The sequence below is a fragment of the Somniosus microcephalus genome, chromosome 8 (genome assembly GCF_052327205.1).
Source record: "Somniosus microcephalus isolate GS21.2 chromosome 8, FLI_Smic_1.0, whole genome shotgun sequence".
Classification (NCBI taxonomy): Eukaryota; Metazoa; Chordata; class Chondrichthyes; order Squaliformes; family Somniosidae; genus Somniosus; species Somniosus microcephalus.
The window spans coordinates 258,208,567-258,231,481 of record NC_140994.1 but is presented as its reverse complement, the minus strand read 5'-3'; the positions used below and the strand labels follow the sequence as shown (position 1 = coordinate 258,231,481).

General features: G+C 43.1%; 1 protein-coding gene and 1 pseudogene across 1 annotated transcript in view; both read left to right on the top strand.

Moving 5' to 3' along the window:
• LOC147114272 (uncharacterized) overlaps positions 1-22,915 on the top strand; it is a 180,293-nt gene that overhangs the window by 91,799 nt on the left and 65,579 nt on the right. The window contains exons 3-4 of the mRNA XM_085996101.1: positions 15,542-15,600; positions 21,726-21,979. Coding sequence (XP_085852227.1) covers positions 15,542-15,600; positions 21,726-21,979 — 313 coding nt within the window. The remainder of the gene's footprint in view (positions 1-15,541; positions 15,601-21,725; positions 21,980-22,915) is intronic.
• On the top strand, positions 3,380-15,541 carry LOC147114273 (protocadherin gamma-A1 pseudogene; annotated as a pseudogene).

The window sequence follows — 22,915 nt, the reverse complement described above, 5'->3', positions numbered from 1 at the left end:
AAGGAGATTACAGAGCTAGGGAGGGGCGAGGCCATGGAGGGATTTGAAAACAAGGATAAGAATTTTGAAATCGAGGCGCTGCTTAACCAGGAGCCAGTGTAGGTCAGCGAGCACAGGGGAGATGGGTGAACGAGACTTGGTGTGAGTTAGGATAGGTTACAATGAAATCCATTATTACAGACACAAACATCAATACCTTATGACAGTAGAAATGATAAATCGCTGTTTGAATCACTCTACCTAACACACAATCTCCAGAAGTGTGTTTTGTATGGTGTCCTCCAAAAGTGGCGTATGGTTAACACATCCACATTAAACTGCTCCTCGCCAGAAATTGCTGTACCATTTACCCATAAATAACGTCGCGCGCCATTAGCCGTGCCGTTATTTTGACAGCAAATTCTGCCCCATAGTTTAAAAAAAATGTTTAATAGGGAAAATAATTTAAAATATTGAAGGAAAGGGCTGGAAATATTTTTGATTGCACAACCATAAATATTGCTTTTTACGCAGAAGTTCACAAGGCCGTTCTAGCTTTAAGCAATGCTTCGGGCAGCGATTGGTCGAATGTGAACATGCATACGTTCACCAATCAGAAGCTCGAAGTTGTCTGGAGATCCCCCTTTCCCTCCCCATCCACCATCACGTAAGATCAGCTACAGTGTAAAAATGGACAGCAAGCGGCGTAACGCTATATTAGGATTTGAACCTGCATCTATGGATGATTTTAGAAGAAATAAGAACATTTGGGACAAATAATGTCAGGCTTTTCAGACAGTGCAGGTATTTTTGCAAATTATAGCTCTGTTAAAATGATATATAAAGAAGTATAGTGAGACGAATTAGCGAACGGAGCAGTGCTGCGCTGAAGCATTTGAAATGTTTTTCGCTGGAAATGGGATATAATAGAATATATTGCTTAATGAAATGGCAACTGTTGTACTGTGTATTCCGCTTCTGTGCACTGGTTTCGGGACAGATCCGTTACTCGATTCCTGAAGAATTGCAACTGGGCGCCTTTGTTGGGAATATCGCCGCCGATTTGGGTTTAAATGTGAAAGAGCTCGCAGCTCGGAATTTTCGGATTGTGCCCGGTCCCAGGAAAAAGTATTTGGCCGTAAATCTGGACAATGGGATTTTGTTAGTGAAGGAAAAAATTGACAGGGAACAGCTTTGTGGGTCGAGCCTCACTTGCATATTGCCTATGGAGGCCCTGATCGAAAATCCTTTGAACGTCTACCGAGTTGAAGTGGAGATTCGGGATGTAAATGACAACGCTCCCAGTTTTCCAAAGAGCCAGATCCGCCTTGAAATCTCTGAAGTGGCGGCGACGGGTGCGCGCTTCCCCCTCGAGTGCGCGCACGACCCGGACGTTGGAACCAACTCGCTGCAAAACTATCGGCTGGTTGGAAACCAGTACTTCGCCCTCGACATTGAGACCCGCAGTGGGGACGAGAAGCTGCCAGTGTTGATGCTGGAAAGGCCGCTGGATAGAGAGGAAAAGTCAACCCACAGGTTAGAGCTAATTGCCAAGGACGGCGGGGTCCCTCCCAGGTCCAGCACTGCTCAAATAATAATCGTCGTGCAGGACGCCAATGACAACTCTCCTGTGTTCTCCCAGTCGGTTTATAGGGTCAGCCTGAATGAAAACGTGCCCAAAGGAACATTGGTGACCAAACTTAATGCAACCGATTTGGACGATGGATCTAATGGGGAGATAGAGTATTCTTTTACGAGTCATACCTCAGCGACAGTGCGTGAACTGTTTGACCTGGATTCCAAAACTGGGGAAATCCGAGTGAAAGGGAACTTGGATTATGAAGAGAACAGTGCTTTTGAGATCAATGTTCAAGCAATGGATAAGGGTGCTACCGCAGTACCTGTGTACTGCCATGTACACGTGGAGATTACTGATGTGAATGATAACTCACCCGAGGTGATAGTGACTTCTTTGTTCAGTCCAGTTCGCGAAGACGCGGTGCCCGGGACTGTGATAGCTCTGATTAGTACAACAGACGAAGACTCGGGAGAAAATGGACAGGTTCATTGTCAAATCCCAAGTAACCTTCCCTTCGAATTGAATTCTCCCCTAAAGAACTATTACAAATTGCTAACCCGGGAACAACTGGATCGCGAAAACATCCCCAAGCACGAGGTCACTATAACCTGTAGCGATTCAGGGTCGACTCCTCTCACTTCCAAGAAAACCATGCAGGTGGAGATCTCAGATGTAAATGACAATGCGCCACGCTTTATACAGTCTTCATACACAGCCTATGTGATGGAGAACAATGTTATCGGAGCCTCTATCTTCTCAGTGACAGCTTCTGATACCGATTTTAACGAGAACGCTCGACTATCTTATTCCATTCCGAGGCAGCAGATCCAGGGCGAGTCGGTGACCAACTATCTGTCTGTTAATTCAGAGAAGGGAATCATATTTTCTCAGAGGACTTTTGATTACGAGGAACTCAAAAGCTTTCAGATCCAGGTTCAGGCGCAGGACTCCGGAGTCCCACCACTCACCAGCAACGTTTCGTTGGATGTAGTTATCCTTGACCAGAACGATAATGCCCCTGTGATTGTGCATCCACAACCTGAGTATGGGTCAACAGTAACAGAGACAATATCCCGCTTCGCAGAACCAGGCTACCTGGTTACCAAGGTATCTGCCATCGACGCCGACTCTGGCCAGAACGCTCGTCTCTCTTACCAGATTCTCCAGGCTACTGACCCTGGACTGTTCACGATATCACCGGACACAGGCGAAATCTGGACAATCCGTGGCATGGCGGACAAAGACGCGAGGAAGCAAAGGTTGACAATAGTGGTAAAAGACAACGGAACACCGCCGCTTTCAGCTTCCCTGACTATCAGTTTGTCGGTGGTCGATGGAGACTCACAGCTGCTTTCTGATGTCAGCGATGTGACTGAAGATTCCGGGTTCGCTTCCGGTTTGAGCTATTACTTGGTGATATCTTTAGGGGTAACTTCGTTCATTTTTCTGATGGTTTTGATTATCCTCGCTGTGAAGGTCCATAAAAGCAGAAATGGGGTTGGTGTTTACAGCTGTGCTCTGGACGCCTGTTGCTGTTGCAAATCAAGAAATTCGCTCAATGGGATTCAAAAAGCCAGCAGAAACATTCAGATACCTCCGAATTACGTGGAGGTATTCGGAGGCGACCCACTTTCTCAAAGTTTCCGCTACGAGACATATTCAACTTTAGATTCGACCAAGAGAGACTCCGCCTCTCCCAACATGTGCAATTCATCTGCGTTGAAATATCACGTCAGGGGTGAATATATTGAGAAAGAAAAAATTCCACAAACGTCGCCTTCTGCAAATTATAGAAACACTGTAAATAGTGAGGTGAGGTGCTCCTTAAAAAGGGAAAAATAGATACCTCACAAGTTTGATTTGGTTGGACTTAAAATGCAATGGAGAATTCCAGCACGTGGCTGACTATTTCTGTGTGGTAATGTGAAGTTGAATGTGGTGCCTAAAAGTCACAAACTCAGTGCCTTTGTTATTTCCTTGTGTCTTTGGCACGAGCAAAGTATTCTGTAGTGATACCTCCTGGGGGGCGTTCAACATTATTTACGATTAAGGCATTGTAATCGTTGAAGGACGCTCCTCCCAATTGAAAACATTGCACAATGTGGTTACAATGTGTAACACAGAAAACTGATAACGGTGTAAGAGAAATAAAATGAAAAATCGGTTACATCTTTAACCGAGTAACTAGACAACAGCTGCCAAATACTATCCCCTTATCAGCATTACACCAAGTGGATCTTGCGTATAATGTTGTACTGAATTTAAATTTGATGGGGCATAAGTTGTAACAGTCGTGTTTCCTGATGTTGTATTTGTTAACGGAATGCTAACTCCAGACTGATACCTGGGATGGCAGGAATGACGTATGAGGAGAGATTGGGTCGAATGGGCTTATACTCGCTGGAGTTTAGAAGAATGAGAGGGGATCTCATTGAAACTTATAAAATTCTAACAGGACTGGACAGACTAGATGCAGGAAGGCTGTTCCCGATGGCGGGGGAGTCCAGAACCAGGGGTCACAGTCTAAGGATAAGGGGTAAGCCATTTAGGACAGAGATGAGGAGGAATTTCTTCACCCAGAGAGTGGTGAACCTGTGGAATTCTCTACCACAGAAGGCAGTTGAGGACAATTCATTAAATATATTCAAGAAGGAGTTAGATATATTTCTTAAGGCTAAAGGGATCAAGGGATATGGAAAGAAGGCAGGGACAGGGTACTGAGTTTGGATGATCAGCCATGATCTCATTGAATGGTGGAGCAGGCTCGAGGGGCCGAATGGCCTACTCCTGCTCCTATCTTCTATGTTTCTATTTTTCTTTCACCAATATTGACTTCACGGTTCAGAGGTCAAAGAGAGTATCAAAGCTACATGCAAGAATAAGACAAGTGAATCTGATGTATTTAGCATAGGGTTGAAATAGCTCAATTAGGGGTTCTGGCTAAAGCATCACCGTATCTAGTTAAGGAAGTATGCGTCGAGGCGTGTGTTGCACAGGGAATACATAGATAGGTGGTCCTTAAGTTCTCCTTCTTGAGACTGCTCATAAGAATAGTTTAGCAGGGAGAATGAAATCTCTAAAATAATGATAAGGGTTAAAATTTTGATTGCACAGCCGTAAATGTTCATTTTCTGAGGCTGACGCAAGCGTGCCAGCTTTAAGAAATGATGTCTATTGTGATTGGTTGAAGACAAATGTGGCTCCATTCACCAATCAGAAGCTGAATGGTGACTGGAGATCCCGACTGCCCTTTTCCCTTCCTATCTGCCATCACATCTGATCAGTTGCAGCGTGGACTTGGATAGCGAGCTCCGTGGCATTATATCAGGGTCTGTATGCCCAACTATTAGTGATTTTAGAAGAATTGAGAAGAGTCAGAAATAATCTCGGAGATTTATCACAACTACAGGTATTTCTGGTACAATGTGGCTCTTTATTTTGGATTTTTTAAATATGATTACATAATCACTTTATTCCAAGGAATAATTGAGCAGCGCTGTGACGTGCTGAAGCAGTTCGAATGCTTTGTGCTGGAAATGGGATTTTATGAAATATATTGTTTGTTAAAATGGCAACTGTTGTTCTCCTCCTGGAATCTGGTTTCTGGACAGATTCGGTATTCGATTCCTGAAGAGCTGCAACTGGGCGCCTTTGTTGGGAATATCGCCGCCGATTTGGGTTTAGATGTAAAGCAGCTCTCGGCTCGCAATTTTCGGATTGTGCCCAGACCCAGGAAACAACACTTCGATGTCAATTTAGACAATGGGATTTTACTTGTAAAAGAGAAAATTGACAGAGAACTGCTCTGTGGATCAAGCCTCGGTTGCGGGTTGACTTTGGAGACTGTGATTGACGAGCCTCTGAATGTGTACCATGTCGAGGTGGAGATTCAGGATATAAACGACAACGCTCCCCACTTCCCAAAGAGACAATTCCGCTTGGAAATATCCGAGATGGCGGCTCCGGGAGCGCGCTTCCCATTGGAGTCCGCGTACGATCCGGATGTCGGCACCAACTCCTTGCAAACCTACCAGTTGGCTTCGAACCAATATTTTGAGCTGGATGTACAGTCTCGCAGCGAGGACGGTAAACTCCCAGTTCTGGTCATGGAGAGGCCTCTCGACAGAGAACAGCAGCCCACCCTGCAGTTGTTGCTGACGGCCATTGACGGGGGCATTCCCGAGAGGTCGGGCACTGCACAGATTATCATCCGTGTACTGGATGCCAACGATAACATGCCCACGTTTAGCCAGTCGCTTTACAGTGTCAGTTTGTTAGAAAATGTGCCCATAGGAACTTTAGTGATCAAACTGAACGCCACGGATCTGGACGAAGGTTCCAATGGAGAAATAGTCTATTCTTTCGGTCGCCACGCTTCTGCTAAAGTGCGGGAACTGTTCAGTGTGGACCCCAAAACGGGAGAGATTAGAGTTAAAGAACAGCTGGATTTTGAAACAGCGAAAGAGTTGGAGGTTAGCGTGCAAGCTGTGGATAAGGGTTCCCTTTCTGTACCTGTGTATTGCGATGTACTAGTGGAAATCGTGGATGTGAATGATAATGCGCCGGAGGTAGCAGTGACATCTTTGTCCAGTTCAGTCCCTGAAGATGTCCTGCCCGGGACTGTGATAGCCTTAATCAGTGTAACCGATTCAGATGTGGGAGAGAATGGAAACACCCACTGCCAGATTCCAAATAACCTTCCTTTCAAACTAGATTCAACATTTAAGAACTACTATCGATTGCTCACCAAAGAGTTAATAGATCGAGAAATGGTATCTCAATATGGCATCACCATTACCTGCAGCGATGCAGGTTCACCCGCGCTCACCACGAGCAAAACCATTCAGCTAAAGATCTCAGATATAAACGACAGCCCCCCACGTTTCTCCCAGACTTTATACACCGCCTATGTGACAGAGAACAATGCCATTGGTAGTTCTATCTACTCGGTGTCAGCTTTTGATGCAGATTTAAATCAGAACTCTAGACTGTCCTATTCTGTTCTAAAGACTCGTGCCGGCGACGTTCCTGTATCTGATTACGTCTCTATAAATTCAGACAGTGGCATAATATCTGCTGAGCGTTCTTTTGACTACGAGGAACTGAAGAAGTTTCAGATCCAGATCCTAGCAGTGGACGCTGGGGTTCCACCGATGAGCAGTCATGTGTCGTTGGATGTGGTCATCTTAGATCAGAATGACAACGCCCCGGTCATCGTGTCCCCCAGACCAGAGTCTGACTCGACAGCAGTGGAGACATTGTCTAGATCAGCAGAGCCGGGTTACCTGGTGACCAAGGTGTCAGCTGTTGATGCTGATTCCGGCCCGAATGCAAGGCTTTCTTATCAACTGGCCCAGGCTACCAACCCTGGTCTCTTCACTATTGCGCCAGACACGGGAGAGATCTGGACAATCCGTGGCGTCGTGGACAAAGACGCAACGAAACAACGCTTGGTTATCCTGGTAAAAGACAATGGGGTCCCACCACTTACGGCCACAATTAATATCATCTTAACATTTGCAGACAGTGATACAGAAATTCTCTCTGCAGTCAGTAGTCTGTCTGAAGATCTCGGATTCCCTTCAGATGTAAGCCTTTACTTAGTCATGGCTTTAGGAGCAATTTCCACCATTTTCCTGGTGATTTTGGTTGTCCTAGCTGTTAAGGTCCACAGAAGTAGGAACGTTTTTAACCGCCGCAGCTGCTCTCTGGCCACGTGTTGCTGCTTGGGATCATCACATCAACACGGAATACAAAAAGCCAGCGTAAACCTTCAGATCCCCCCGAATTATGTTGAAGTGTTTGGCCGTGATCCGCTGTCTCAGAACTTTTGTTACGAGGTATGTTCCACGTCGGATAAAAATAGTGGCAACACATTTGATTCCAAGTCCAAACGCAACGGGCAACCGCGTCCCAAATGACATTACTAATGTGACAAGAAGATATTTTCAGCCTTCAAATGTTGTAAACAATAGGACCATTTTATCCAATGAGGTGAGATGGTGAATCGCCAGCCCCGTCATTTGATCTGTGCATGTCCTCTGATCCTCTCAATGTCAACAATTAAGTGACAGAATATCTATATATTGGTCTTCTGTGTATAGCAGTGTTAAAATACATGCCCTCAAGGAAAGTTTCCCTCGCTTCGATTCTGGCTGTTCCCCAAGTGCAAGTTACTTTGTAATCTTTAATTTGGCAAAAACGTAAACAGAATTGATCTCCCTAAGCAGAGAGGTCAATAACCAGGGGGCATAGATTTAAAGTAATTGGTAGAAGGATTAAAGGGGAGTTGAGGCGAGGTTTTTTTCACCCACAGGGTGGTGGGGGTCTGGAACGCACTGCCTGAAAGGGTGGTAGAGGCAGAGACCCTCATCGCATTTAAAAAGTACTTGGATATGCACTTGAAGTGCTTAAAGGTTAAGACCAAGAGCTAGAAAGTGGGATTAAGCTGGATAGCACTTTTTCGGCTGGCACAGATACAATGGGCCTGAATGACCTCCTTCTCTGTCGTAAATTTCTGTGATTCTATGTGCAGATTGTTTTGTATCGTATCTTAATCGTATAAAATATTTTAAAAGCACTGGAGGAACATTGGAACTTAGCTTCTTAGCCCTACCCAAGACTACCAAATAATGTCAAACACTTGCATTTACAAAAAAGTTTTTGGAGTTTATTTTAATTTAAAAGTTTTCATTGGTTGAGCGAGTAAGGTTGCTCAAGTAACAAATCAAGCCAAGGATATTTGTTTCTTTTCGAGAAAACTGGATTAGACAGCCAATACATAATCGTAATATAACCAAGTTTAATCGGATAGACGTCAATGGATGGATTTGAAGTGTAATTAAATATGTTTATAATAGACTTTGCTGAAATAAAAACTGCAGGACAATAAGCAACAATAGGCAAGAGTTGGATTGAAGGGAATCGTGGAACTGCGGCATGTATAAACCGCGGTTAGAATGCGTTTTTGCGCAGATTATAATTCTCCTACAAATTTATGGAATGATGGGCATTTGGACGTCAAAGCATACGCTATTTTTAACCAACTCCTCACAGGTTATGATATTCATCAGTCTTATTGTATTGGCTGAAGAATGTCCTAAATAAAGTTGGAGGAATATGGGGTTCTCTTTGTCCCTATCTTGGGATGACATTTATTGTAAATATATCTGAAGTTTCAGAAGGACTAAGTCAGAATACTTTGTTTCGAATTGTTATGAACAGTCCGGTTCCACATGTTAGAAAATTGGCCGCTCAGGGTAGCCTGGTCACCTCTGGCACCAAGAAGTCCTACTTGGCGACCAGTTTGGAGGCTAGAGTTCTGTTTGTGAATAAAAGGATAGAAACCCCTTCAGCAGCACGAACTCTGTATTTATTCTAGAAACCAAGCTTGACATTCAATGAGAATACATTCAACTGAAGAAGGCGACTTGGATGTAAGTGATAAATTATCCTAGTCTTCCAGAAGATGAAGTACCTCTGAGACTGCTGACATTTTCTGCTCGACTACATCTGACCAGCGACCCAACTGTAAAAACAATGGACTGAGATCCTGGTGAACCTGGCAATTTAATCACCATAAAACTCCTCTTGGAATTGAACTGGTCTTTTACATACCGGCTGCCAAATGGATTTTGGGCTGTGAAACCTTCACAGTAGAATATCCTTCTCAGTATCAAAAAGAAAAAAGACTTGCATTTATATAGCGTCTTTCCGGACCACCGGACGTCTTAAAGCACTTTACAGCCAATGAAGTACTTTTGAAGTGGAGTCACTGTTGTAATGTGGGAGACGTGGCAGCCAATTTGTGCACAGCAAGCTCCCACAGACAGCAATGTGAAAATGACCTGATAATCTGTTTTTGTTATGTTGGTTGAGGGTTAAATATTGACCAGGACACCGGGGATAACTCCCCTGCTCTTCTTCGAAATAGTGCCATGGGATCTTTTGCATCCACTTGAGAGAGCAGACGGGGCTTCAGTTTAACATCTCATCTGAAAGACGGCACATTCCGACAGTGCAGCACTCCCTCAGCACTGCACTGGAGTGTCAGCCTAGCTTTATATGCGCAAGTCCCTGGAATAGGACTATGAACCCATAACCTTCTGACTCAGAGGCGAGTGTACAAGAAATAGAATGGATTGTTTGCTCTACTTATTTAACCAGCCTGTTGCAGATTTCAGGTGCGAATGGCAACATACTACATTTTAAGTGTTTTTTTATTAATAATCTATATGCTGGAGAATAATGTCAGCATTTATATTCTCCATGACGTTTCTAGCAGAATATATGTTCTACTGCTCCACTCTGTAGAGCTACACAGTGGAGGCACCTTTACATATTCCTGTCTCTTGGCCAACTCATACGATGGGAACACCTACCCGCTTCCTTCTTTTGATTATGAAAAATTCAACTGTATTCAGATCCAAACTGAAGCCCAGGATGCTGGAATCTCACCATTAGCAGTAATATAAACACATAGGCTGATGTGTGTTGCAAGGCCCTGATACATCTCAGGTCTGATTGTGGTTTGAGATGTGTGTGCAAGAGAGCAACTTCTCAATTCTACGATGAGTTCCAGGCTACCCCTCTTACCTTATTCCATTTAATGCATTCAGATAGATGTCTTGGATGGAGTTGCCCTTGGTAGATTGTCCTTAGTTGCTTTTTTTGTCTTTTGTTCTATTTTGCTATACATTGAAAAATTAAGTTACATATCTAATTTAATTTAGTTCAACTCAGCTCTTTATTGAATATATTTAATAAAGTGGGTGAATAACATTAAAATGTCAAAAGTGATATAAATTAAACAGACATTTAATTCTTTAGCCACTGACCTCAACCATTATAGTCATAAATTTAAATTGCACATCAACGTTTGGTCTGTATTAGGAGATTTATTATTTTTTGAAGGCTGAGATTTTTATCAACTGTGCCCCACAGTAACTTATAGGCTGATTTCCCTCACTCAGAAGATTGCTTTTTTTGTCTCTATTATAATGAATGTCATGTCATAATCCCTAGAATTGTACAGGTTGTAACTGATATAGATATATTGGAAGTCTGTTGTTCTGGTTAGAGAAAGGATGTTCCTATACTACAGGTACCTGTCCAAGACCATTAACTATGCTAAGAATCCAGAAGACCCAAGTTATATGTTCAATTCCGCATTGCTTTTTGGTTGAGGGAAAATGGAGCTCTGCATATGGTGCTTGCAGACATCCACTCACTGGCATCTGAATTCTGGTTAAATTTTAATGTTAGGAGACAGCTGTCCAATTGGCCAAGTGTTAAGATTAAATCATGAAATGTTAAGTTTGATTACTTTCCAGGCCATATTAGCAGTCATATTGCAACTGATATGAAGCTAAAATGATGTGAGGCTACCCCCTGGAGAGGCACTTACAACACATACTTTAATCTGCAGTGAAACAGCCAGTTTAGCATCAAGGCAAAGAGGCAATATAATTTACGAGACAGGTCTGGATCTGACTCTTAAATGCACTAAATAAGGGGAGGCTGTCCCGCGCTACTTTTGAGTCACAGAAATCACAGAATCACAGAAACCCCACAGTGCAGATAGAGGCCATTTCGGCCCATCGAGCCTGCACCAACACATATCCCACCCGATCCCTGTAACCCCTACACCAACACATATCCCACCCTATCCCCGTAACCCCACGTATTTAATCCCCCTAACACTAAGGGTCAATTTATCATAGCCAATCAACCTAACCCGCACATCTTTGGACTGTGGGAGGAAACCGGAGCACCCGGAGGAAACCCACGCAAACACGGGGAGAATGTGAAAACTCCACACAGACAGTCACCCGAGGCCGGATTCGAACCCGGGTCCCTGGCGCTGTGAGGCGACAGTGCTAACCACTATGCCACCGTGCTGCCCCTCACTAAGCAGGGTATAACACCGGTCCAGCCAGAAGCCAGTTTAAAAAGTGCTCAGGCAATCTGTTGATACAATTAATGTTGTGTCTTTTTAATAATATGAGAATACAGACCGTGCCACTAACTCTACCCAAACAGTAGCTGCAGAAAGCAGGGAATTTTCTGTGGTGTGCAGAGTATGCATCATTCCCGCAGTAATAACTTGGGTCTTCCTGGCTGGACTACACATTCTAACTGTGCATTGGGTTAATTCACAGCTCAATTGCACTATATATAATGTGTATAAATCCAAAGCCCAAACCATTTCCGAATAATGCAAACTGTGTAGGATCAATAAGGGAAACAGTAAGTAAGAAAAGATATCTTTAGAGATTTGAGGAGCTTTCTGCATTAGATTAAATATTCAATTTCATACCATTTAATCTAATGCTGTGTCATTCTTTCACAATATTTTTTTTTAATTGCATCCTCTTTGCTCTTATAACATTTATGACTTATCTGCATAATGATGTAGTATTTAAAAAAACGTTTTGCCTGTAAACTGAATCTATAAAGGAATGGGTTCTCAATCCTGCAGAAAGTAATTGCACAGAGTAATTGAATGATAGATTAGCTAAATCATTAGAATTAGGGTTAGTGATTAAAAAAAAGTTCAGGTAACATGCTGCACAAAGCTGTTCCTAAGCAACAGGTGTGTTTAGAGGGTCCAAAGTACACCAGAAAATCACAAATGTAACTTTTTTCGCAGAAATGTTTAAACTGAACACATTGTGAGAATAGTTTTAGCATATTTAGGATGTGCTTTTATTTCATATTGTTCGAGTAGTGCTGAGATTTGTTTCTTTGACATGATATATTGGGTACAGTTAGTTCCCTAAACAGTGTCATCTTTGTATTTTATAGAGCAGTTATACTACATATTTTTCCTTTTTTTGCATTAGTGTAAAACATGTAGAATAACTCTGGCGTGAAGTTGCCTTAATTGAGTTTAGGCAGGAATGTTGCAGCCCTTCCCAGAGAGAGTCACAGTGTGCTTCTATACTACAGCTGTAGCACTATCGTGCAGCAATTTTTTTGCACTGCTGCTACAGATATAATGGCCCAGAAATTCGGGTCGGAGTCTTCCCGCGGATGCAAGCCCCCGACCTGCACTTACCTAGCGCACCGGCCATTGAGCTGTGGGCCCGCATGGGATTCCAATCTTGAGCCTGCTCCAACTGCCGGCGCGCAGTGCTTGCGTATCCCAGGGGCGCAGTTAGTTCAATGCGTCCCCTGGGATCACGTGGGCCATGGAGAGCCAATGGTAGCAGGGAAATGCCCATTCATAAAATTGACTGGAAGAGCTGTCAAAACCATAAATACTATAAGCCCAAAAACATCACTAAAACTTCAAATAATTTTTTTTTTAAACATCACATTTTTAAAATAACTATAAATTATATAAAATAACTATTTTAAACAATAATTTAAATTTTTGAAAAAATTAATCACATTTTCTAATGGGGCTAAAAATAAACTTACCTTTCTTTAAAGTATTTAAAAATACTAAACCTGTGGAAAAAATGTTTTAATTTTAATTAATACACCACTTACCTTGTTAAAAGCAGGCCTTGCACCTGCTTTTTATATGTGTAACGCCTGGAGACTTACCCTCCCGGAAAAACCTGGAAAAAAACCGTAAGTTTGATGCACACGCGCTGCCTCTCCAGCGCACGCGTTCCACCTCTGAACCCCTTCTTTCAAGGGAATGGAAGTTCTGGTTTCCCACGCATGCGCAGTGCATGCACGAAACCGGCACTTCCATTGGGCCTACGGGTGAGTACCCAGTGCGTACTCACCCGTGGAGACCCGAATTTCTGGGCCAATGTCAATGCTGTCTAAATCCTGTGTCTGTGCCTCATCTGACACTGTATTGAAGCAGAGTGAGAGTCTGTGGAAGGATTCTCACTCTGTTTCAAGTCGCAGTCAAATCAGGCATTCAAACCTGATTTACAGTCAAAGGTTTAGCATCGGGGCAAAGTGTTTTGGCTTCACACCTACATTAAAAGTGTGGGGTGTCAATGCGCCATGAGGATGCATATACACAGCACCCTTGCTGTGACACTAAAGATGGACAGAGAGTGGATCACACTGCGGCAGCCAGCGCCCGAACTACAGATCTCAGACTATAATGTGAGAATGACCTTCTGTAGTTTGACTTTCAAAGCGCACAGTTGAGAGAGGGAACGTCTGGTACATTGTGGTGTGATAACGTCAACCAATCATTGATCTCTTCCCACCTAATGCTGGAAGCTGCTTATTTTTAATCAGAGCTCTGCAGCTTCCCATCAACTGGGATATTTCTGGCTGATAGACAATTCCTCAACCCTTTGCTCTAGCAATGATCAAGCACTTTTACAGAACTGATTTCCTATTTTGTTGTTATTTTAAGTGCTTCTGATGATACTTAGTGTAAATGAAGAAAATGCATCTTCTGTCTCAATAACAGTGTCAACAGCCTATTTAAATACTGCAGGCCACTGTCAACATTACATTGTCCTTAATAACTCCACTTAAATTTGGGCTGTTTTGTTTTCTTAGGCAGCATAATTAGTGATTTGTTTGAAAGAGTGTCTGCTATAAAACAACTCAACTACATTATTAATTATCATCCTCTGCCATTAGGGAATAATAGAAGCTTTAGCTTATTGTATCTCACACACAGCTGTCTCACAGCCACTACCAATGGTGATCTAAATCTAGACACTGGGATGTGTAAACTGCCCTACTTAATTTTATCTCCTTCTCAAAATTGAAAAGCCATTCCACAGAGGAACTGGCTGTAACCATAAATACAACAACAACAACTTGTATTTAGATAGCACCTTTAACATAGTAAAACGTCCCAAGGCGCTGCACAGGAGTATTTTAAGACAAAAAGTTTGATGCCGAGCCACATAAGGATAAATTGGGGCAGGTGACCAAAAGGTAGGTCAAAGAGGTAGGTTTTAAGGAGCGTCTTAAAGGAGGGGAGAGAGGTAGAGAGGCGGAAAGGTTTAGGCAGGGAATTCCAGAGCTTAGGGCCTTGGCAACAGAAGGCACGGCCACCAAAGGTTGAGCGATTATAATCAGGGATGCTCAAAAGGGCAGAATTAGAGGAGCGCAGATATCTCAGGGGGTTGTGAAACTCAGTTTGCTAGTGGACATTCCAATTATGATATTTTTGATAGAGACGTTGTTCCAAAAATAATTATCTCTACTCCATTAAGTAGAAACCATCTGCAAAATCAAAACTTCCTAGTTCACAAAAAATATGAATTCTTTGAGGTATAAAATATAAAAGCCAAGAGGTAATGATGAGCCTATATAATAACTTAATACGTCCTCAGTTAGAGTACTGTGTGCAGTATCGGGCTCCACACTGTCCGCAGGATAGTGAGGCTTTCGAAAGGGTAAAACACCGGTGACTCGGATTCTGCCTGCTAAGAGGAAATATAAAGAAAGACTTGAAAAATAAGGGCTTTTGTTGGAACAATGCAGATTATGGGGCAATATGACAGAAGTATTTAGAACTATGAAAGAATGTGACAGGGTAGATAGAAGATGTTGAGGGGTCAAGAATGAAGGGCTTTGGATAGAAGATTTAATGATAGAGATTTAGAACAGAGAGTTAGAGAAACTTATCTACACAGTGAGTTGAGAGGTGGTGGAATCCACTGCCAGGGTTAGTGGTTGAGGCAGAAACGATGTCAACATTCAAGATCAGATTGGATAGGCGAATAATGGAAAAAGGGTAGTAGTGATATGGGAACAGGGTGGGTAAATGTGATTAAGACTATTTTCTCACATAGAAGGTAAACACTGCTGGTTGGGTCAAGTGGCCTGTTTCTGTGTTGTAACCTCTATATATTTCTATGTATTTTTTAAGAAGGTGTATTTGCAGAATTTATTTTCATATAAGCATTTGTTAAGTGCTTTGAACAGAAAGAACAATCCTCTCTTTTAGAGAAGCTCTCTTAATGGGGTCAAAGCGATAGAGATGACATTTAAAGCTGAAGTAAAATATTATTCATTTTAACCGGTGTCTTCATTTTTTCGTAGGTGAAACAACCGAATACTGACTGGCGTTTCTCACAGACTCATAGAGCTGAACTAAACAGGTACTTGTTAATCTTTCTTTTTGATTCTCTGGCATCTGCTTTGTGTACATTCCGTCCAATCTTCATGTTTGTGGATATTGTTCGGACATTCTCATTGGCAAACGGACCACATCAAACATTCCGCATGATCTTGTCTTCAATGTTTTTGTAAACCCTGGTGTTTTCTTCAGGACATCTGGCTGCTATCTTAAAACATCAACAACTCGCTCTCTCCCACCTCCCACCCAGTGGTGTCATGTGTAAAAGCAGCGTGCAACGTGGTATTCAGCCATTGAAGTATTCAGTCTTGAAGGACCAGGGGCTGATTCCCCACTTGTGCAAAGTGGGTTGATCACAGCTAGGGTAGCAGCAGGGATACTACAATAGGTCTTAGCAGCCCTAAGCTAGAGAGAAGAAAGGAATCCCACTTGTGATTGCTATCCAGCAGCTCCTGCTGGGAAGTGTGTGTGTGTGGGTGTCATGTGAGAACAGCACTGGGCTTGGTGTTGATGCATCCCATAGCCAAATAGTCTGTTGACACTTGCTGTCTAGGTTTCCACATGAAGTGATGTACCAGGGAAGAGGAATATTTTGGAGAGGGTACAAAGAGGGTATTTTCCGATCAGAGGCTTCCTGCGTGTGGAGGCCTCCGATCTGGAAAAAATCTACAGACTTACCTGAGGGCTCCCGAGATCCGGACACCTCCGCTCCTGGGCCTCTCCAACTCGAAATGCGCAGGACCCACGTATCCCACGGGTGCAGGTGGTTTGCAAGCATCCCTGGGATCATATGGGCCATGGGGAGCCAATCAAAGAAGGGAATCTCCCTTCATACACTTGGCAGATAGACCTGTCAAATATATGAATGGAGATCACTCCCAAAAACACTGTAAAACATTAAATAATTTTTTTTTATCACATTTTTAAAATTGAAATTACAATAAATTATATATTTTAAACAAAAATTTAATTTGCAGGGCTAAAAATAAACGTACCTTTTTTAAAGTATTTTTAAATGATAAATGAGTGAAAACATTTTTGTTTTACTTTTTTCAACTCTTATGCTGGTAAAAGCAAACCTTACGCCTGCTTTTATCAGGCGTAAGATTTCTAAGGCTTTTCTGTGGGCGGAGGTTCTCCAGAAAGCGGAACTATCCGCCCACAGAGGCCCTTCTCCAGGGCGGGTGTCCGATCTGTCAAGAGCATGCTTGACAGATCGGAAATGCGGGTTTTCAGTGCATGCACTTGGCATGCCAGAAACCGGCATTTCCGCTGCCGCTACCGGTGTGTACACAGCGCGTACACACCCGTAGGGATCGGAATATCCGGCCACTGTTTTTAAAAAAAAAAATTGCAACATAGAGCTCAGAAGATGTACCTCGCATCTGAAGGAATTCACATAACATGTGAGAAAAAAATAATAAACTGAGAAAATGGGAGAGAAGATCTCCCCGCACACAAAGAACCTGTTACAGGAAGCAAGTCATAAACCTGAGAATGTGTAGCAAACACCACATGCCAAATGTGAGACTGCAGCACAGGGAAATGTGCCAAATGCAAATTAATACTGCACATGAGATCCAAGACACAACATAAGACATCAAACCACCAACTATGTAAGCATTCGCATCTCGGTGAGAGCGCAGACATCAATAAACCCAACTGCCACAGGGGTGATCACTAGTGTCGGGGGTTGAAGGTGCAAGAAAAGGCTGGGGAAAAATGGGCTTATCAACCTGGCATGCAGGAATCTGAGAGGGGATAGAATCATACAGCACAGAAGAGGGCCATTTGGTCCATAATGCCTATGCTGGCCCCTTGAGAGAGCTATCTCACTCCCCTGCACTTTCCTCTCGTAGCCCTGCATATTTTTCCTTTTCAAATATTTATCAAATTCCCTTTTGCAAGTTACTATTGAATCTGCTTCCACTGCCCTTTCAGGCAGTGCGTTCCAGATCATAACAAGCAGCTGCATGAAAAAACATTCTCCTCATCTGCCCTGTGGTTCTTTTGCCAATTATTTTAAATCTGTGTCTTCTGGTTACTGATCCTCCTGCCAGTGGAAACAGCATCTCCTTATTTACTCCACCAAAACCCTTCATGATTTTGAAGACCTCTATTAAATCTCCTCTTAACCTGCTCTGTTCTAAGGAGAACAATCCCAGCTTCTCCACATAACTGAAGTCCCTCATTTGTGATGTTATTCAGGTACGTAAGATAGCTAAGTGAATGGAAAAGTATAACCCAAATACTAATTTAAATTAAATTGCAAAAGCAGGACAAAGTACAAACTAGTATCAGGAAATTTTAGAACTGAAGATTTTTATAGGAAGAGCAGACAATGCATGGAATGAACTCCTGGATAGAGTGGTGGAGGAGAAAACTTTGGCGATAATTTAAGATTTGGGGGGCGGGGTGATGTAAGGTCTTTCTGGATGGAGGACTTAAGATGTGCTAAATAGGTTTCCTAGTCCATAATAATCCTGCAATCCTTTGCATTAAATGAGAGCCTACAAAAAACAGCACCGAGCAAAGTGTCCCCACAGTAACAAAGTGAGAATTACAAATCGGCTTCCTTTTATGCATTGTCAATGTGACTAAAAAATATTGCACTCGAGCAGGATTGAATACAAGCTGCTTTGTAAATGAGTTGATTAAAGTGTTGCTGGTTGTTACTCATGTTGTTTTGCACAACAGTACCCCAAAGCATCCTATAGGCCAGTTTAACCTACACTAAGGAGTATATGTAAGCATTGTTTCCCAATTTGAATAGCTAATTCTGTATGGTGTTACTTTCTTTTCCAATTTCTCCATGGAAGTCCGAAATTCCTTTCCCCTCTTCATATTGATACACAAAGTACTATATAACTGTCATTAATCTGAGGGTGCTTTCAATCTTATTTTTGAAGTCTAATAAGATCCCATGTTCTTTACTAAGTGAAAAATGGTAGAAAGCGGATGTTTCCGCTTACCTTATCCTTACCTTATTCGTGGGACACATGCAACATAAAGAACTAACACCTCATCACTGACCCAACAGCAGAGGTCCCTGGCTTCGACCTCCCTCAAAGACAGTGGACGGCGCTCAACCCAATCCACACAGGGCGTGGAGGATGCTGCCGCCCGCTCCACAAGTGGAAGATGAGGGATGACCCGAAGTGCGACTGTGGCCATGAGTCCCAGACCATGGAACACATCACATCAGCCTGCCCACTGAGATCTGTTGCGGGAGGCTCCTCATTTCTCCACTCGGCATCTCAGGAGGCCATCGAATGGACAGCCAAACTAGACATCCTATTGTAAACTTTTCCCATCACACGAAACAACAACAAACTGATCCTTTAATAGAAACTGACCGAGAGGTGGGGTGGGGGGATGATGGGGAATTCCTGGTCATAAAGGCACAGTAATAAAGTGGTATTGTTTCAAATAGCGACCACATACTTACAACCTAAACATTTTTGAGCTGTAGGCAGATGGCATAGATATAGCAAGGTGCCGTAACTGCAGAATGGCACTAAAACACACACGTTAATCTTCATCATATAAATATTTACCTTTATTCATCCTGAATGGCATCTCTAGACAAGTTAAACAGAAAATGCCAGAAATACACAGCAAGGCAGTCAGCATCTGTGGAGAAAAGATGAGTTATGACCTTTCGGGGTGTGTGATGTTGACTGACGTGCCATGTATTCCCAGCATTTTCTGTTACAATTTTCAATATCCACAGTCTTTTATTTTTCTTCAAATGAGTTACTTCACAGGTGACCCTGGACAATTCAGGGACTCTTTTTATACATAATGTCCGTGACATTGAATGAATATTTTATAAGCTATACCATTTACAGAGAAGCTTTTCTTGCCAGCATTCATTGTCTAGGCTTACACCTGAAGATGAGCCACTTACTCAAGTCACCGCAGGGCGCCTCAGATCCGTGGAACCGTACTCCAGCCAGACTCATTACTGGTAGAAGAGCAGATGGGGAGGAAGAGGGGAGAAAATTTTCCCCAAAGGTGCTGATCATGCTGAGGTGCAGGGTGCACAGACCCCTGGGATTATGCCCAATTGACCATTCCCTCACATATGAGCTTTCCAGTGCATTTTGAGAGCTTATTTAATCAAATCGTAAAATCATACAGCACAGAAGGAGGCCATTCAGCCCATCGTGCCTGTGCCAGCTCTTTGAAAGAGCTACTAGTCAGTACCATTCCCCTGCTCTTTCCCCATAGCCCTGCAATTTTTTATTTTCAAATACAAATCCAATTCCCTTTTGAGCGATACTATTGAATCTACTTTCAGGCAGTGCATTCCAGATCATAAAAACTCATTGCATTAAAAAAAATTCTCCTCCGCTTCCCTCTAGTTCTTTTGACAATTATCTTCTATCTGTACCCTCTGGATACTGACCCTTCAGATACTGGAAACAGTTTCTCCTTATTTACTCTATCAACACCCCTCATAATTTAGAGCATCTCTATTAAATCTCTCCTTATCCTTCTCTGCTCTAAGGAGAATATTCCCAGCCACTGTAATCTCGCCACATAACTGAAGTCCCTCATCCCTGGTATCATTCTGGTAAATCTGCTCTGCATCCTCTGTGAGGCATTGACATCCTTCCTAAAGTGTGGTGCCCAGATCTGAACCTAAAACTCCAGCTGAGGCCTAACCAGTGATTTATAAAGGTTTAGCATTACTTCCTGGCTTTTGTACTCCAAGGGCTGGATTTTGCCAATGGGGAGCTTTTGGAGGCGGGACTCCCACTTGTCGGGTTTCAGTCCCGCCTCCATCGACTTCTGGCCAATCCACGCTATTTTCCCTTGATTGACCTTGTTAAGCCCACCCAGTGGGCTTAGCAGGCCAAATAAGGGATAGCCGGTTACAGAGAATGTCAAAAAAAAATTTGACAGATGAATTGTCATCATTTGACAGCTCTGTGAAGCTGTCAAACACTGACGTTCTCTGTTGCTTGATGAGTTCTGGTATTCAAGACTAATCAAACCTCTTTTGTGAGCAGAAATTAGATGGTTGTTGCATTGGAGAATGCAGCAGCCATCTGTCATCTCTGCTGGTGCGAAGTGAGACTCCCCGCATCCCCAACGTCTGAAGCCTGCAGGAAGAAACAGAGGTAAGTAAACATTTTCTATCACTTTCCACTCACCTCACATGCTCACCTCTCCACACTTGCACCCATCACTTAACTCACAGCGCACTTTTGGACCCCTCCGACCCCCGCAGACCCACTGCTCGCCTCATCCTGGTGGGGTACGCAGCCTTCGGGAAGCCCACACCTGTGTGGGTAAAATGGGGATAATCTTCTTACCTGCCTGTTAACTACCTGTTGACGGGCAGTTAAGTGGCTGTAATCCCCTTCCCGCTTTCAGGAGACGGGACCCGGGACCCGGCGCGGGTCAGCTACCCACCTCCCAGGACGATGACACGGAGGCGGGTTGGGGGCGGGATGGGTGCCTGCCCCCAGATTCTGCCATTTTCCCGGCAGTCCTGCCTCCCCAGTGCTGGCAAGATCGCCCCCCATGTCTCTATTTATAAAGCCCACAACTTCATATATTTTTATTTAACAACTTTATCAACTTGACCTGCAAATTTGAGGGTATTACAACCACTCTCAATTTTCCTGTTATTAAACATCTGAGGTTATCTGTTGTATGTTGCCCCATCCTAACAAAAACAACTTGCAGTTATACAGCACCTTTAATGTAATAAAACGTCCCAAGGCACTTCACAGGAGTGTTATCAAACAAAAATTTGACACTGAGCCACACAAGGTGATAGTAGGACCGGTGATCAATAGCTTGGTCAAACAAATAGTTTTTAAGGAGCATCTCAAATGAGGAGAGGTAGGGAGGTGGAGAGGTTTAGGGAGGGAATTCCAGTAAGGGCCTAGACAGCTGAAGGCACGGGTGTCAATAGTGGGGCGATGGAAAGCCAGCACCTTCGGGAAAGGAGACAAGAGAATTTGGGGAACCTTGGAAAAAAATTGCTTGATTTGAACGGATAGTGTAAGCAGAATTCGTCTTAGAAAGTGAAACTCACGTTATAGGTCAGCTCAGATGCTGCTTCTCGCACCTCTAATTTTCATTCATTTCTTGGCATGTCCAGTGACCGTGTATCTGTTGTTTCTGCAGTTCCCAGTATCAGGAGGAGGAAGGTGTGCAGCGTGATATACAGCGCGAAGTCCAGCGCGAAGTCCAGCGCGAAGTCCAGCGCGAAGTCCAGCGCGACTTACAGCGTGACGTACCGCACGAGGTGCAGTGTGACGTGTCACGTAACATTCAGCGCGACGTTCAGCATGACGTGCAGTGCGACGTGCAGCATGCTGTCGAAAAAGACCCTGGCGGACCGAGGAAACCGATGTGTGCGAGGCCCGTACCCATCCCTGGTCAGTGCTGGACAAATGGCAACATACGTGTTGGAAACTAACTTTCAGATAGGTCTAAAAAAAAATAACCTTTCTCAGTCCTGTTCCTTTTTACAGTCATGACAGAAAGACGAGGTTATTGCAAGACATGCCATGAGTGTGTAGAATGTAGAGTAGTGAGAAATTGGTCAACCAAAGCTGGACATAACCAGCCCAGAAATGATGCTGTGCAAACATTAGCATAAAAACGCATGCATGAAACTCTTTTCTCCACCATCTTAACAGAGATATTAAAACATTTAAAATAAACCATTAGCATTTCTGTTAACATAGTAGACAGAGGAATTTTGTACACATACATAAGTAGCATAATTTCAAGGCTCTCACTGCATAAGGAAATGTCAGTTCATGTGGCTTGTGAAGAAACTCCAGCAAACATAAGAAAAAGTTGGGAAAGAGAAAGGAAATTGCGAACATCTGGAGTATATTGTGCCATGCTTAGTAAAAGAATAATTGTGCGGCGACCCATTTACTGACGTCAGGCCTCGTAACCTAGAAGCAATACAGGCACTTGCAAGATCTGTATGTAGAGTGTGCACCAGTTTAAAGTGCATCTCTCTGTTCAACTAGCCTAAAGTCCCATTGCCATGTTAGTATTACAGCCCACAAAATGTGGCAGTCAGTGACTACTTAACTTTGGAACAAGGAGAGTGAAATCGCTGTCAGCAATATTTGTAACAAAAGCATTACTCTGTCATGGACGAAACTCCTGTGTATTACTTTAATGCATTTGTTAACTCATTCAACATCGACAGATTAAAAAATGCATTATAAATTTCACTGACAGCAAAATTACCACCAAAATACTGGAAATATACAGTGTTAATGAGCATCAGAAAAGTAAAGGATGGCACCCTCTAACCAAAACACAAAATGAACTTTGTTATTCTGGAATTA